General features: G+C 41.9%; 1 protein-coding gene across 1 annotated transcript in view; it reads left to right on the top strand.

The window, feature by feature from the left end:
- Positions 1–1,508: 1,508 nt before the first annotated feature.
- ADAMTS20 (ADAM metallopeptidase with thrombospondin type 1 motif 20) overlaps positions 1,509–15,563 on the top strand; it is a 104,648-nt gene continuing 90,593 nt past the window's right edge. Inside the window, 3 exon segments of the mRNA XM_068400735.1 lie at positions 1,509–1,599; positions 1,986–2,332; positions 14,818–14,980. Of these exon segments, the coding sequence (XP_068256836.1) occupies positions 1,509–1,599; positions 1,986–2,332; positions 14,818–14,980 (601 nt within the window).

Below are 15,563 nucleotides of genomic sequence, written 5' to 3'. Positions count from 1 at the left end.
ATGAACAAATGCACTGAACGCAGTACTTGCAGAGATTATACACAGCTCTGTTTAAACCCTCTATCTGACTTACTTTTTGTTGAAGCAGACAAGAAAAGATTGAGACAAAGCACTTAATAAAGAGAAGACATAAGGAATATTTGAAAAAAAAGTTGTATGTACATTGCAGGTTTTCTGGAAAGCATTGGTGGCTGAATAGACAGATCTCACTGTCTGTATTGACTAGACTCCCATCCATCTTAGAAACCTGGCTCACCATAGGCATCTGCTTTGTAGATACTTTCATGTAGAAGGATGATGCTGAAAATGATTCCCCCATCTTTAACAGTGATTAGTCATCAGCTAAATGGATTCCTCAACCTGGGGAATTTTTAGTGCAAGGCTAGATTCCTGCACTGCTCCCCGAGACGTAGGTTTAATCACAGCTATAAAAACTAGATCTGAGGACCAAACAACTAAAAATTACATTTCGTTAAAACAAATCCCAGAACTGCCTACGTTTCCTGCAAAGGAACTATTTTACTCATACAGCGATTGCCAGAGTATGGCCTCCAAACCACCTGTTTTCAGTAAGGCTGCTAATCCACAGGCTCCACGTAAGGGACGCAGGGCTCCCTGAATGCTGGTACAAGCAGTTTTGTGAAGACTTTGCCCGGACTGAACAATCTGAGCGAGGGACCCGGTGTTAAAAGCAAACAAGTCCAGTCTGTCGACACCATGGTGTCAGACTTTGCCTTGGGATCTCCTTCCTTTGAAGCTGCGCGTGGAAACGCCTTCACCCTGGAGCTGAAGGTGAAGGCGGTCGGTGAGGTGCGTGCGGGCGCCACTGAACCTGAGGGGACACCCCGAACTTCACAGCGCTGCCTTCGCCCTTCTCAGGGTGGATGCGGCGTTGCCAGGCTTCTCGAAAGTCCCTTTTTCTTTGGTAAATGACACCTCTCTCGGACTCTAATGCCAGCCGCACCAGGTGACCTGGGCAGAGGGGGCAGCAGGCGGCGGGACGGGGCGCCGGGCCCCCTCCCCGGGACACCCCTGCCCGCCCCGGGGGGGCTGAGGGCCCGGCCCCGGCGGGCGGTGCGTGAGGGGGAGGTGCCGCGCGGCGGCCGCGCGCGGCGGCTGCCCTCCGCCATTGGGCAGCTCCTGCCCCGGGGGCGGGCCGGGCGCCGGGGCCCGCTTTGAAGTGCGGTGCGGGGATGGCCACTGCCTGAGGGCGGCTGGGCATCTCCCCGCCGGTGGCGGGGGCCGGGGCACGGGAGGCGGAGGAAGGGCCGCCTTCGCCCACCCCGGCGGCGGAGAGCGACCTGGGGGAGCGGAGGCGAGGGGCTGGGAGGAGAAGGGAGCGCGACCGCGGGAGGGGGCGTGTGAGGGGAACGCGGAGGCAGCGGGGCGGCGAGGAGGGGCGCGGGAGGCATGGAGGAGCCGCGCGGTGCGGCGTCGGCCCAGGCGGCCGGCGGCTGCTGAGGCAGCGGCCCGGGGGCGCTGCGAGCACGCCCGCCGCGGAGCGAGCCATGCGGGTGGCGAGGTGGCTGGCGGGTCTGCTGTGCCCCCTCTCCCTGCTCGTCACCGGGTCGTGGGGAGTCCGCTTCCACCCGGGACAAGGTAAACAAGCGGCAACAAAGGCGGCGGCAGCCCTGCGGGTCCTGGCCCTGCGGCGGGCGCAGTGCCCTGCCGGGCAGCCGCCGCTCGCCTGGCCACGGGCGGGGAGCGTTTCCTCACGGGGAGGGGCGCAGCGGGGCGGGCGTCGGGGGCCGCGGGCGTTGGGGCGCCCACCGGCTGCCGCGCGGGGCGCCCCGCGGTGTCGGCTGGCGGGGTCGGGGCGGCCGGAGCGGGGTCTCGCCGGGCGCTCTGGGGGCCGCCCCCCCGCCCCCTCCTGTCACCGGCCCCTTGGCTAGCGCCGGGAGTGCCGTGTCAGGAGCCGTGACGGTGCGAGCGAGGGTCGCTTCGGTGCTGTTGTGTCAGGCTGAGTCTCTGTCTTTCTGTTGCAGAGACCTTAGTTAAGCAACTCTCCTCCTACGAAATCGTCACACCTGTCCGCGTGAATGAATTTGGAGAAGTTTTCCCTCACACGCATCACTTCAGCAGGAGGAAAAGGAGCTTGGAGGCACCACCGGAGCCCATTGCTTTCCGAACACATTACCAGCTCAGTGCGTATGGGCAGGTATTCCAGCTCAACCTGAGTGCTGATGCAGGCTTCGTTGCTGCTCAGTACACTGTGGTGCATGTAGGGGCCCCGCAGAAGCAGTCCTCCCCTGATTTGCGCCACTGTTTCTACCGTGGGCATGTCAATGCGCAGGAGATGCACATGGCTGTCTTCAGCATCTGTGGTGGCTTGGTAAGCATGTTGGTTCCTTCTGTCTCCATTCATATTCTTCTCCTCCCTGAAAGAAATGTAGTGGGATGCCTTTGCCGCAGAGCTGAGCTGGAAATTCTCAGGCATCGTTCCAAGTAGTTGGCCATGAAATGTCTTGGCATCGGCAGTTTGTAGTCATGATGATGATACTTTTTTGGCGGGATATAGAAATGCTGCTTTCAAAGGATCTATTGCTGACCTGTGAAAGAATTGGTTGATGTAACTCCTGACACCAAGAGCATTATAACAGAGGAAAAAACATGCCTCAGAAACGCAGTAAGTCATTGTTTTGATAAAATGATGCTGTTAATCGGCATCAGTTATGTGTTTGTAGCCTCGTAGATACTGTGTGGTTATGAGTGAGGAATAATGGTGCTTGGGATGATGAGGAAGAACTAGTGTTATTTTTCTTCCTCTGCTTTCAGCAATGCTGTAGAGGGGTGTCATGTTCTAATAGGTGTGCAGCAGTGCTCTATAATCATGTTTCTGTTAAAAGTGAATGGGAAGCTTCCTACTAACTTAAGTGGGAGTGTGTCTATAAAACGCTTCTTAAGAACTGAATTGAGCAAACAAATCAAAACTCCATTGATATACATTCTTTACTTATCCCTTGATAGCATTCCTTATGTCTTCTAAAGTGATAATGAAGAAATAGTATCACAATTGTCTATCACAACAGTTGTACTGTGTTGGTCAATTTCAAAGCTTTGTGTCTAGAAACAAGAAGACTGATACCTAGTGCTTTACCACGTTGTTGTTTATTGAATTGCTGAGGACAAATATGTGTGACATGCACACTGTAAAAATATGATGTTGTAAATATTACTTTGAATTTATGTTGAGGTTGTTCCATGTTTTTTGCAGTCACTCAGGAAAGTAAAGGTGCAAGACTTTTATTTTTGGGAACTGAAAAAATCCAGCTTCATATTCTAGTCTCTTTCTAGTAGCCTATAGAAAATAGAATGGAGTTGACTAGATGTGTGCAGGAGGGTGTAATGCATATTAAAAGAAGATGATACACATGATGGAAAAGAGATCAGAAATACTTGGTACTTGAGAGAGACACATCTGTTGTCTAGTGTTTATTCTTGGATATGTGGATATATGCCACCTTGGTTTTGGGTTGAGGCCTGTAGGCTTGGGCTAGTCCTTGGAAATTACTGGAGAAGCAAGCATTTGAAAACAGCAATTCTGTAGTCATCAAAGTTTTGCCTCTGTATCTTGATTTACAAGCAGCTGTCTTTTGTTCTTGTCTGCATTATACAAAACCCAATTCAAACCTATACCAAACCCACCGATACGTTGCAGTCTTAACTCGCAGAGTAGGAAAGAGGAGGAATCTCAAATATCTATTTTTTTTTTCGTGTTCTAGTAGATGCTTATATACCATGGTGTTGAGAATAGCGTCATACTCTATATGGAATAAACACGAGGTTTTAAAACCTTATTTTCATAACTTTTGTTGCCTGTTTTAATTCTGTCCCTGCAAACAATCACCTTTCATTACTTGAAGGTACCACATGAGCTGAAAGTAATTTTTCTGAAAAATGTACACCTACTGCACTTAAAAGTTGTCTCAACTACCTATTATTTAGCAGTCTCAAACTCTTCAGCACAAGACCCTCTTCTTCTCTGTAATAATTTGAATGTCTCACTTCTCTAGTCTGTCTCTCCCCCTTCCACCTTTGCTGGTGCATTACAGTCTGCATCATGTATACTTCCACTCAGAAATCCTCAAGTGCCTTCAAACTGAGCCTTTGCCTCTTCTAGATGAGCCTTGTGAACTTTCACTGCAGCTTCCAGCTAGACTTCATGTCCTCAGTCATTGCTTGGCTGACATAGTGCCTAGTGTGAACCACCAGCAAAGGCCTTACTGTCCTGGTGTTCTCTGATCCTTCTCTCACTGCTCATTTCACCTTCTGCCTAGGCAGACACAGCCTTGCAGAGGGAGGGTATGTAGCATACCCAGTGTTGTGCTGCTTTCCCCTCACTAATGAAGCTTGTGAGGTTTTCAGAAGAGGAAGCAGAGCGTTGCATGGGTGCTGGTGCACTTTTTGTGGGACGTGCCTATAGTTCCTCAGGGAGGGATTGTGTGGGGATGAAGAGGTAGTCATAGCCAGCTGGTCACCTATGTCTGCTCCAACCTGACTCAGAGTCTTCAGCCTAATGTTCTTCATCCTTATGGTTTCAAAATAAATGTTACAGTTTTCATGTGACTGCCAGGGGAGACAACTGTTTTGGAGTCAAGAGAAGAATGAATGTGAAAGGAGGGAGGTAGAGGCCAGGTGGAATTTTCCTGTGAGATCTTGGCCTCCATGAATGCATTCCCCACTCCCAAGTGGGGGTACCCTTAAGGTAGGAAAAAGATATTTTTTTCTCAAGGCTTTTAAAATTTTATAGCCTTGTGCATTCAACAAATGTACCTGCAGAAATAATCTAGTCAGTTATTGCTTTTTCATTGAACAGTACCATGCTTCCTGAATACATGCAAAGATTTAAGTGGGACTGCTGCTGAGGTAAGATACTATTTATTGTGCGTGAGACAGCAGAAACTAGACTAATGACTCAGTAGCCCTGAGTTGTATTTATTTTAAGTAAAATCCCTTTTCTTTGTAGGATCTATTTTTTTCAATGCTGACCTTGAGCTTGGTGTATGAAAATTTAAATAGAAGAAATTGCTTTGAACTATTAGGTATAATTTTATCTTCCAGCTTTGCATATATAAGGCAGTTACTGTAGGCCAATGCTGTAAAAGCTAGGGAGGAAAGAAGGATGTGGAATTAGATAAAAAGGTACAGGAAATTTGACAGTGGAATTTTAAAAATTGCTCTGAAGATGTACTTAAGTAGTCTCAAGTTAAACCAGGAACTTGAGTTCACTTTATCCTGTAGGCATCTATCCCCAATCTCTGCACTGCCTTCATTCACAGCTTCACTACTGCTTCCCAAGTCCTTTTCTTTTTTTTCCATTCTCAAGCTGAGTGTGTTCTCCTCCTCAAGCTCTGCTTTCCCTTTTCACCCTCAGTTAAGTCTTTTTCTGAGTGTGCCAAGAGCACGTGCAACCCAGAGTACCCATGGAGCATTGCTTAATGGCTCCTGACACCCTGTATGCAGTTTTGTTGTGTTACATTTCAGAGCGTGCCCTGGGTTCCAGGGATGCAAATAGCAAAGGGAGGTTAGAAGGTTAGTGGGTAGTCTGTAGTAATTGCAAGGAGGGAGTGTGTGATTAGGGAAGTTTGGGATGCTGTCAAAGGCAGAAGGTCATTTGGAGTGATGGCCTGGGTGCATAGTTGAACATTGGATCACATACAGGCATATTTCTTGCCTCTTCAGAGTAATTTTTGAAATTTCACACTTTATTTCCCTTTATTTTCCTAAGTTCTCTATCTTTTTTACTTCTACTGCATTGGTCCATTATAGCTTCCTACAAATATGGGAAACAAGATTTTCTGAGGATGACCCTGGATGCGTGTAGACTAAAGAGACTTTTGAGAACATATAGCTTACAAGTTCATTGACAAATACGAGCAAATACCAGTGAATAAAGTATCTTAAAATGAGGCAGCTATCACCATTTATAACTAGAATGAGCCTTCAGTTCCTAGCAGGCCCCTGTCTGAAGGAAGGAGCTTTGTTTTTATTTGTTTTAATCCTGACTGAATGCTATAAATCAGTTTTAGTCCTTTGAGAAGCCTGGTATTGTTTTGTGGAGGTCAGGAATGTGTTGACTCATGCTGAGGATAGTTAAAATCAGATTTTGTGAGCTGGGAGAATGCCTAAGTGGCAAAGGTGTTTTATGTGACTCTACTGTGAGAGAGGGAAAGGTAAGTAAGGACGAAGCATACATCTTTTTGGGTGTACAGTCTCTGGTGTATAGAGCAATTTCACAGGCTCACTGACTGGCAAAAGTTAGGAGTAGGAAAGTAGACATGAATATCTTCTTGCATGGATTTGCTAGCTATAAGCTTTCTTCAGTCTCAGAAGGCAGGACTGCTTTGTTCTAATGTAGCTTCTGGAATGTAACAAGGTCTGTGTGACAAATTCCTTCCTTGGAAGCTCAAGAATGTCCCTTGGTAACACTCCTTTACTGCACATCAAGCTTACTTTTGTCTGGAGAATGGCAGTAATATGTACCTAAGTGTGGATCTTCAGAATTTCCTCAGTACAAGAGGTTGTGTTTATTTTTTCACTCATACGGGTCAGCGGATCACCTTTCTGAGAGATTTTGAAAACAATTCTGTCTGTTACTGTGGATGAGTGCAGTGGTTGCTTTTCAGGAAAAGTAGGCAGTCCTGGAATTTATTTTAGTGAAATGTAATTTTCAATTGTTTGGTTTAAAAAAAAAAAACAACAACAAAACAACTAAAAAAAAAAAAAAAAACACCCAACCAAAAAAACCCTAAAAACTTGGTAGAAGCTAGTGCTAGCATAGCCAGCATCTAGTTTCTTGTGGAGATCTAGTGCAGGTAACAGACTCCAGATACTTGCTCCCCAGTTTTGTGCTGCTTAATACTAAAACTTCAATGAGTTAAGGCTTTCTTTAGAAAACCAATGTAGTTTAACACTTGTAACTGACAGATATCCTTACCTTGACATAACTTAGTGCTTTAATTTATGGGCTATCACTTCAAAAAAGTTACCTTCTAAATCTGAAAGGTGGATTAGTTTTCATCATTCAGGTCATATAAACCTATGAGCATCCATAAGCCACATACTAGGTTTTATAGATTTTTATCTTAATATAGAGATGCCGTCACAAGCTAGGAAAAAATCGTGTTAAAATGTCAACTCAAGACATTCAATTCTTGCTTGGACAAGCTAAGTCTTATTGCTGCTGAGTGGCTGATGTGATGACTTCCACTTAATAGTTCTGGTTTCACTTGTCGTATAGGTATAGAAGGTGAATCTCTAGCCCTGAATCTCTGCAATAAGACAGTCGAAAGTTTCAGTGCTTCTGTTATCACCCTGTGCATTTGTTCTGTCTCTCACCAGCACAATATGGTTTCAAATACAAGGATTGACTTTGCAAGTAAAAGATAAAATGTTCTTTTTTTGGGTGTTGTCTTTATACCTAAACAGAACAAAAAGGGATCAGGAAGTAAAGAATCACAGAATCATATAATGGTTTAGGTTGGAAGGCACCTTAAAGATCATCTAGTTCTAACACCCCTGCCACAGGCAGGGACACCTTTCCACTAGACCAGGTTGCTCAAAGCCCCATCCAACCTGGCCTTAAACACTGCCAGGGAGGGGGCAGCCACAACTTCTCCGGGCAACCTGTTCCAGTGTCTCACCACCCTCACATTAAAGAATTTCTTCCTAATATCTAATCTAAATCTACCCTCTTCCAGTTTAAAACCGTTCCCCCTTGTCCTATCACTACATGCCCTTGTGAAAAGTCCTTCTCCAGCTTTCCTGCAAGCCCCCTTCAGGTACTGGAAGGCTGCTAGAAGGTCTCCCTGGAGCCTTCTCTTCTCCAGGCTGAACAACTCCAACTCTCTCAGCCTGTCTTCATAGGAGAGATGCTCCAGCCCTCTGATCATCTTTGTGGCCTTCCTCTGGACTTGCTCCAACAGCTCCATGTCCTTCCTATGTTGGGGGGCCCCAGAGCTGGACCCAGTACTGCAGGTGGGGTCTCACGAGAGCAGAGTAGAGGGGCAGAATCACCACCCTCAACCTGCTGGCCATGCTGCTTTTAATGCAGCCCAGGGTATGGTTTGCCTTCTGGGCTGCAAGTGCACACTGCTGGGTCACGTTGAGCTTCTCGTCAACCATCACCCCCAAGTCCTTCTCCTCCGGGCTGCTCTCAATCCGTTCTCTGCCCAGCCTGTATTTGTGCTTGGGATTGCCCCGACCCATATGCAGGACCTTGCACTTGGCCTTGTTGAACTTCATGCAGTTTGCACAGGCCCAGCTCTCAAGCCTGTTAAGGTCCCTCTGGATGGCATCCCTTCCCTACAGCGTATCGACTGCACCACACAGCTTGGCGTCGTCGGCAAACTTGCTGAGGGGGCGCTCAATCCCACTGTTCATGTCGCCGACAAAGATGTTAAACAGGACTGGTCCTAATACAGACCACTGAGGGGCACCACTCATCACTGGTCTCCACTTGGACATCGAGCTGTTGACCATAACTCTTTGAGTATGACTATGCAGCCAGTTCCTTATCCACCGAGTGGTCCATCTGTCAAGTCCTTGTCTCTCCAATTTAGAGACAAGGATGTTGTGCGGGACAGTATCAAATGCTTTGCACAAGTCTGGGTAGATCAAAGCCAACACCCTCCTGCCCCCCAAAAAACCCAAACAAACAAAAAACCCCCTTCATGTATATATGCATTTTGTTTCACCAGTTTCAACGTGTATTAAAGAATAGCTGGTTTACCATAATGAAATCTCCATGTATATATCCATGACAAAAGCTGTTATGCATAATTTTTAATTGACTTGTCTAGCTTGTTCACTGTGAATTGTATATAGCGGTAAAAATAAATAAATAACCCCCCTCTTCCTTCCACTCCATTGAATTTTGTTAATTGCCATGATCCCTTCTCTTTCCTGCTCTTTCCAGATTGCTTTGAGGTGGTTATTGTAACATTCTCTCAAGTTCTCTGCTATTTAGCTAGTCTGTTGTTACAAATTGTATTGGGAAACTCCTGGAATACTATTTTTACCAGGCTTAAGCCGGACTTTCTTTCCTAGAATAACCTTACAAAGTGATATTCAGGGTACCTAGAGCCAGGATTTACACTTCCTGCAAGAATATTCTTTCCTCTGTGTGTGATGCAAAATGCAAATACCTTTTTTTTTTTTCTTTTGTGTTCCTGAGTGAAAGTAACTTGGCAGTAAGGACACTGGATCCAGTGCTACGATTGTCAGCGTGGTTAGATCAGGTGTGACCTAAACATACAAATAGGTGAGATCCCTTTAGGAGTTTACATGGAATTTAAATTTCAATCTGGAAGTATGTAATTGTATTTAACCAGTGATTAGGTTAAATCCAAACCTTTCCAGACCGGGACACTTCTGAGCATAGGTGGATGCCTCACCAGTTCTGTTCAAGGTGTGATTAAGTGTGCTAAAGGTGTGAGTACTATCTGCTCATGAAATCTTAAAATCACAGAACTTGTAAGGAGATGTAGTTAGATCATAGTTAAACTTACAATGAAAGATTTTTTCCCTATAATAAGCTTTTAGCATTTTATTTATCTCTAAGAACTTAAAATATAATGTTGCTTTCAGTAACTTCTAAAAAGATGTACCACCAGAAAACACTTATTCATTGCTAGATATTTCTTCCCTGTTGTTTAGCTGGTGTATTATTTATTATTTTATTACTATTTTCTTATTTCTATTATATTATTATATTATCTAGTTTTAATTAATACATTAGCTTGCAATCACTACCTCTTGTTGTGTTTCTAGCTGAATTATCTTCTAGTAGAAATATTTTTTCCAGATGTTGGCAGTGTACCATGATCAGATAACCTCTAATACTTTTTTCTTCAGTGAACTAATTAAGCTATGCATAAGTCTTTCATTAGAAAACATTGTAACAGTGGAGGAGGAAGGAAAGGGAGAAGGGCTTCTCACATTATTCAGAAGAGCTTTGAATTAACACAAGGGGGAGGGAGGGAAGAGAATAATATAAAAGGAAGGGATTTTATAATTTACTTGGACCATGAAAGTGCTCTTGCTGTAAACTACTTGCAAATTTTTGTGTTTGAGTGAAGAAGCCATACCATGAGGGCATGAAAAATACTTGAGTACAGAAGTGGAGCTTACCTGGGAGGGTCTGCCAGCTTAGAGCCCTGTTTTCCAGAACTTCAGTTGTTCTTTTAGCATGTTTCTGAAATCCTTCCAATGTTGCTGTTGGACATATTAATTCCATGTTTCTGAAACCTGCTATATATCCCTTATGTTTTCCATGTGTTTTACGAAGTTACCATTATACACAAGGATGTCATTTGTATATGGGCATGGTACATACTTTAACTATAAATTCTTCAGTATTCATTTCTGCTACTCTTGGAACAGAGCAAATACATTGATTAAGACTGTTCAGTTTTAAGACACTTTAAACCATTAAGACATACCATATATAGTGAGTAGCTGTGTTGGTCCATTGAACCTTTATTTAATATCAAGTGTCTAACTCATCCAGAGTATTTTAAATCCAAGAAATAAATTATCTTTCTCATGTGTGTTTTCTCATAAATTTCCTCAAATCTATGCATATCCATAGTCCTGGGTAGCACTCCCTCTTCAGACCACTTATTTATGATGTGCAAGAGACTGTTTTCAATTTTTTACTCCACTTCTACTGAAGAGATCTTTTAAATGTGCTTTTACCTCTTTATCTGAGAACAGAAGTAGACTGTTTCAGGCAGATTTGTTGTTGTATGATTTGAGAGGCATCTGTAGATGATAAGTAAATACAGTTCATTTCTGATTTCATTTCCTGCAAGCGCTTGGGCTCTTGTTTCAGCAACCTGCCTCTGTACATCTAAGTGACTTTGGTTTATTTGGTTTTACCAAAAGTATTTTTCATGTGGATCTCACAGCCCTCTTCCTTGTGCGTCTAACTCGCAGTAATAGCTCCATTTGTATGAGCAGAGGCTGCCACTGGATTAAGTATCACTTCATGAAAGAAGGACTATAAAACAGACAGTGTAGCTGGTGACTGAATTTTTGTAGACATATGTGTTAGGAAAATGAAGAGATAACCACATGTAGCTAATAAAAATCCAGCTTTAGTCTTCATAGAGAATTTAAAGGATTGGAATTGGTGGCTTCAAGCTCAATATCTGCTTGTTTTTTAAATTACAAATATCATATACCCTTCTTAAGATAGCGCACTGTTTTCATCTCTTTTCCTTTTTTTTTTTTTTCCTCACATACAATGTAACGATTTCTTCTCAGCTTGGGTAGGGGAGGTGCAAAAAATTTATCGTAAGCTACTGGTAGGAGTTGTTCCTAACTAGTCAGTGGTAGTAATTACTTGTTTATCTATACGTTGTTGAAGAAGAGAGAATTCATTGAGGAAAGAATGAAAGTTTATTGCATTATAGATTTTTGATCAGTTATTTCTTCCATGTCTAAACAGACAGTTGACCCTGGGATACTGTGCAAGAATCAGTGGGCCAGACAGTGAGCAAGTGAGAGGTAGCCAAGCCCTGTTTTTCTAAAATAATTAGCACAAGTATCTGGAAAGGTGAAATCGCCAGTCTTAAGGACACTATTGTGCTGCCTTGTGTTAAGTTTTGATTTAAAACAAAAAACTAAGACTAATTCTGAGGTCATGAAACATAATATAGGATTCTTCCCTTCCAGCTGTCTGTCCTAACTTTTTGGGCTATACGTTTATGGCGTGTTTTGTATTCTCTTGGGTATAATGAAGGAGGTTTCATTCTTTTGCTTTCTAGGCAATTTCTCTAATCATTTACTGTGAAGATGAGCACGGTTACTGCTACTTCTGTGTATCTTTTAAAAGGAGAATGGCCTGTGTGTTTTTGGTTTTGTTTTGGGTTTTTTTTTTCCCCTCCCTAGATCATTTCAGTGTGGGTTTTTTTTTTTTTTTTTCAGCATAAGGTTCTGGATTTCAGTTAAGATACATCTATCGGTTCTAATTGAGATCCTTTGACTGTAAAGTAGTGAAAGTTGAGCCACGGATGTTGCCAGGCATTTTATATTGGGTATTCTTTGCTAGGCTCAGCTTGATGTGTAGGCTTTGGAGCACCGTTCTGAGTTGCTTGATGGTCTGGTTTTACAGTAAGCTCTTGCTGATATGAAGTTGCTTTTTTTTTGGCAGGAAAAATGGTTCTCCGTTCCAGATGACCCTTGCTATTTCAGTTGAAAAATATCTTTAAAATGTCTTTCTTTGGTAGGAGGCACAGATTTTTAACTGCACAGAGAGTTGGTATACAGTGTACATTATTTCCATTGCTGGTTTGTAAACAAAGAAGTGTGGGAGTGCACACCTAGAGGAGGGGCAAGGCAGGAATGCCTCTTTTGGAGTATAAGCAATCCTAGATTGACTTAGATCAGTCATGATGCCTCATGTTGACTCTTCCCAATCCACTGGATAGGATAATGGTGCATAAATATGGTTTTGAATTCCTAGATAAGATTCTTCCTCTGGTAGCACTTGATTGTCTAAGTATGGGGTCAGGAGTCTGAGTGGAATTTTCAAAGTGATCAAACTCACCCAAAAAACATCTGTTGGTGATTTTTGGTTGTGTGTTTTGTTTTTGTTTTTGTTTTTTTTTTTTAGTGTGAAATGGCAGAAGGATTTAGCCTTGTTATTGCAGTTCATCTTTTCCAGTGGAAGTCTGATACTCCAGAAGATGAGTTTGGTTTCAAATGTAGCACACACTCTTTCCTTATTAGTTCTGTGCTATTATTCTCATAATTGGTATGTTTGTTGTAGCTGAAACCATTTCTTTGTAAAATCTGAAAGCCTGTTAGTTGGAAAAGCCATTGAAGAAACAAATACAGAATATCTGCTCTAGCTATTAGAAGGAGTAGGAGGGGAGTAAAATGTATGTGTGGAGTAAAGCAGTAGCAGTAAAGGTTTTTGCTTAAATCTAAAATAAGATATTTTGAATGCCTCTTATCTAGAAATAGGGTTTATGGTATGTCAGGATAAAAGAATTAATTAGCATATTAGTGTTCACAAACATTATAAGATCAAATTTATCATGTTTTGGTAATTGGGACTTTAATAATTTATAAAAAAAAATCAACATTAATCTTAGCATCAGTTCTTGCCACTTTGTCCCTGAGTGACAGGCTCTTCTTGTCTGTCCCTGTCATTTTGCCCAGAGGGTTGCACCTACTTAGGACTAACTGACAAGCTGTGGCATATATGTTTTCATGAGGCTCTTTCCAGGGAGGCACATAGCGTTCTCAGTACGCTCAATCTGCCGTCCTCCAGAAACCACATGCCCTGGAAACACTGGTTGTGAGAAGGCTGAACTAAACATATGAAAGATCCAGCATGATGACTACTTGCAAAGAATTTAAATGAAACTGAGGGGAAAAGTGTTTCTGCAAGTTAGATTTAAACAGTCTTGAAAGGAAAATGCTGTTTAGCTGGGTCTTTTTCCATTCTGCAGCAAAGGTGATCCAGAGGATCCAACCACAATGGGTTTGCAGTAACCGTATTTTTGGATGATACATACGCTATGTGTCAGACAAGATTCCAAATAGTCTGACATATGCCTGAAACCTAGCAGACTTTTAAACATGGAAAACTGATAACTGCTAGAAGGATCTCAAATGCAAGGGGATATTATAATTTCAGTACAATACCCTGGACACTAAGGCAGTCTGCAGCAGATTTTAAAAGACTATTTGTAGGTTGTGTGGAAAAAAACCTATTCTCACTTCTCATGTATCTGGCTCTGCCACTCTCTATAACCCTGAGTTTCAAGGTTGACATGAACACTTAATCTCTTAAACCATATTATGTAGATTATCACTATTCTCTTATCGGTCAACATGCCTCATTGATATGGCAAAACAGCTAACAGGATGCAGTGCATCTGCTCACTCTACATGCTTAGTTGGCTGAAGTGAGGAAGTTGCCAAAAAGTCTGAAAATAATTTGATGAAATTCTTACATGTTTTTTCCTCCTCATAGTCTCCTGAAATAAGGTACTTAAGCTCTAGGAAACTATGAATTTTGTTAAAAGTGCAGAGAGAAGGAAAGTATTCTGTTTTAGGATTTCATAACTGAATGGATTATGGGGCAGGGGAGTGGGGGAAAGGAGCTTAATTTTTTTGTTCTTTTTCTTTGTGTATGTGCCAGTGCTTTTGTTGTTAATCAAGTTCCTTTGGTTCCCATTACATAGTTACCCATGTGTGTCTGCTATAGAAGCGGGGCAGGGAAATTGAGGAGAAAAACCCTTTAATGAAACTGTCAACTCTGAATTCCTGGAACTCATTTCAAAGTCTTTAAAAAGAATATCAGGTTAACACTGTTTCTAATCGATGCGCAAAATGCAATTTTAGAAGAAAAATATTATATAAATTATGTAAAGGACAAAAGGTAAGACAAATCAGTCTAGAATTTGGACAACACTCAAATCCTGAATTTCTTGATGGCCTCTTCTCCCCTTTGCACTATTCCCAGCTGTTCCTTCTTGGTTATACCTAGATTCTCTTTACTTTTATGATCTTCTTTGTTTCATTAACTCTGTACAGTGATTACCTATGATACATTGTTAATATGCAAGGTAGAATAACTTATGAGTTATTCTGGTGGGACAAGTCTCTGAAAGCAAACTTCTTTTTGCCTTACCTTCAAGCTTCCATCTCCAGCTTCCACTGAAGTTTCCTCTGTCTCACATGTAAATTTACTTCCATTAATTTCAAAATATTATTATAAATAGTTTATTATTTCAATGAAAATTATTTTTATATCAGTGTTTTAGTGGAAAATAAATCAATTACTTCTCTTGCTTGCAGATGGGCACCTTTAAAGCACATGATGGTGAATATTTTTTAGAACCTCTGATGAAAGCGGATGGAAGTGAAAATGAAGATGAACATAACAAACCACATCTTATATACAGGCATGAAGAACTTAAAAAAAAGTATCAGAAATCTCATAAACCTTGTGAAGTTTCAGGTATAGTCATACTTTAAATTTCAATGTGAGTTTTTCAAATGCCAGATATAAAAAAATAGGCAAGATTTAATTTTCGTAAATAATATTTATTTCCAGATAAATATTATTGTGTGTGTAAAAAAAAAAAAAAAAAAAAAAAAAAAAAAAAAAAAAAAATCCTGATACTGCAAGGACTTCTCTGTGGATTCCCTTTTACACCTTCATTGTCCCATATGTAAACATATGCTTATATTCATAAAAGATAATGAATTTATTGCAAGTCTAACAGATAATATAGGACATCTGTCTTCCTTAATAATTGAAGTATCTAATATTACCCTTTAATGTAGATTTTTCTCCTTATGAGTATTTTAATAATTTATTCACAATACATATTCCTAATATTTAGTTTTATTTAAAATAAAGGAAAGTGGGGTAATTTACAAGCATACTGTTAGGATATGTGACAAGTGAATGGTTGTACTTTCATAGCTTCACAGTATATAGATTAGTCATTAAGCAAAGTAACTTAAGAGTGAGAATGTATGCAGTAAAAGTGACTATGAAAGACAAAAAAGCTTTATTAATACCATGAAGCAGTGAG

The sequence above is a fragment of the Nyctibius grandis genome, chromosome 5 (genome assembly GCF_013368605.1).
Source record: "Nyctibius grandis isolate bNycGra1 chromosome 5, bNycGra1.pri, whole genome shotgun sequence".
Taxonomy (NCBI): domain Eukaryota; kingdom Metazoa; phylum Chordata; class Aves; order Nyctibiiformes; family Nyctibiidae; genus Nyctibius; species Nyctibius grandis.
Note: the sequence above shows the minus strand (reverse complement) of the source record. Positions and strands in the feature narration are given on the sequence as shown.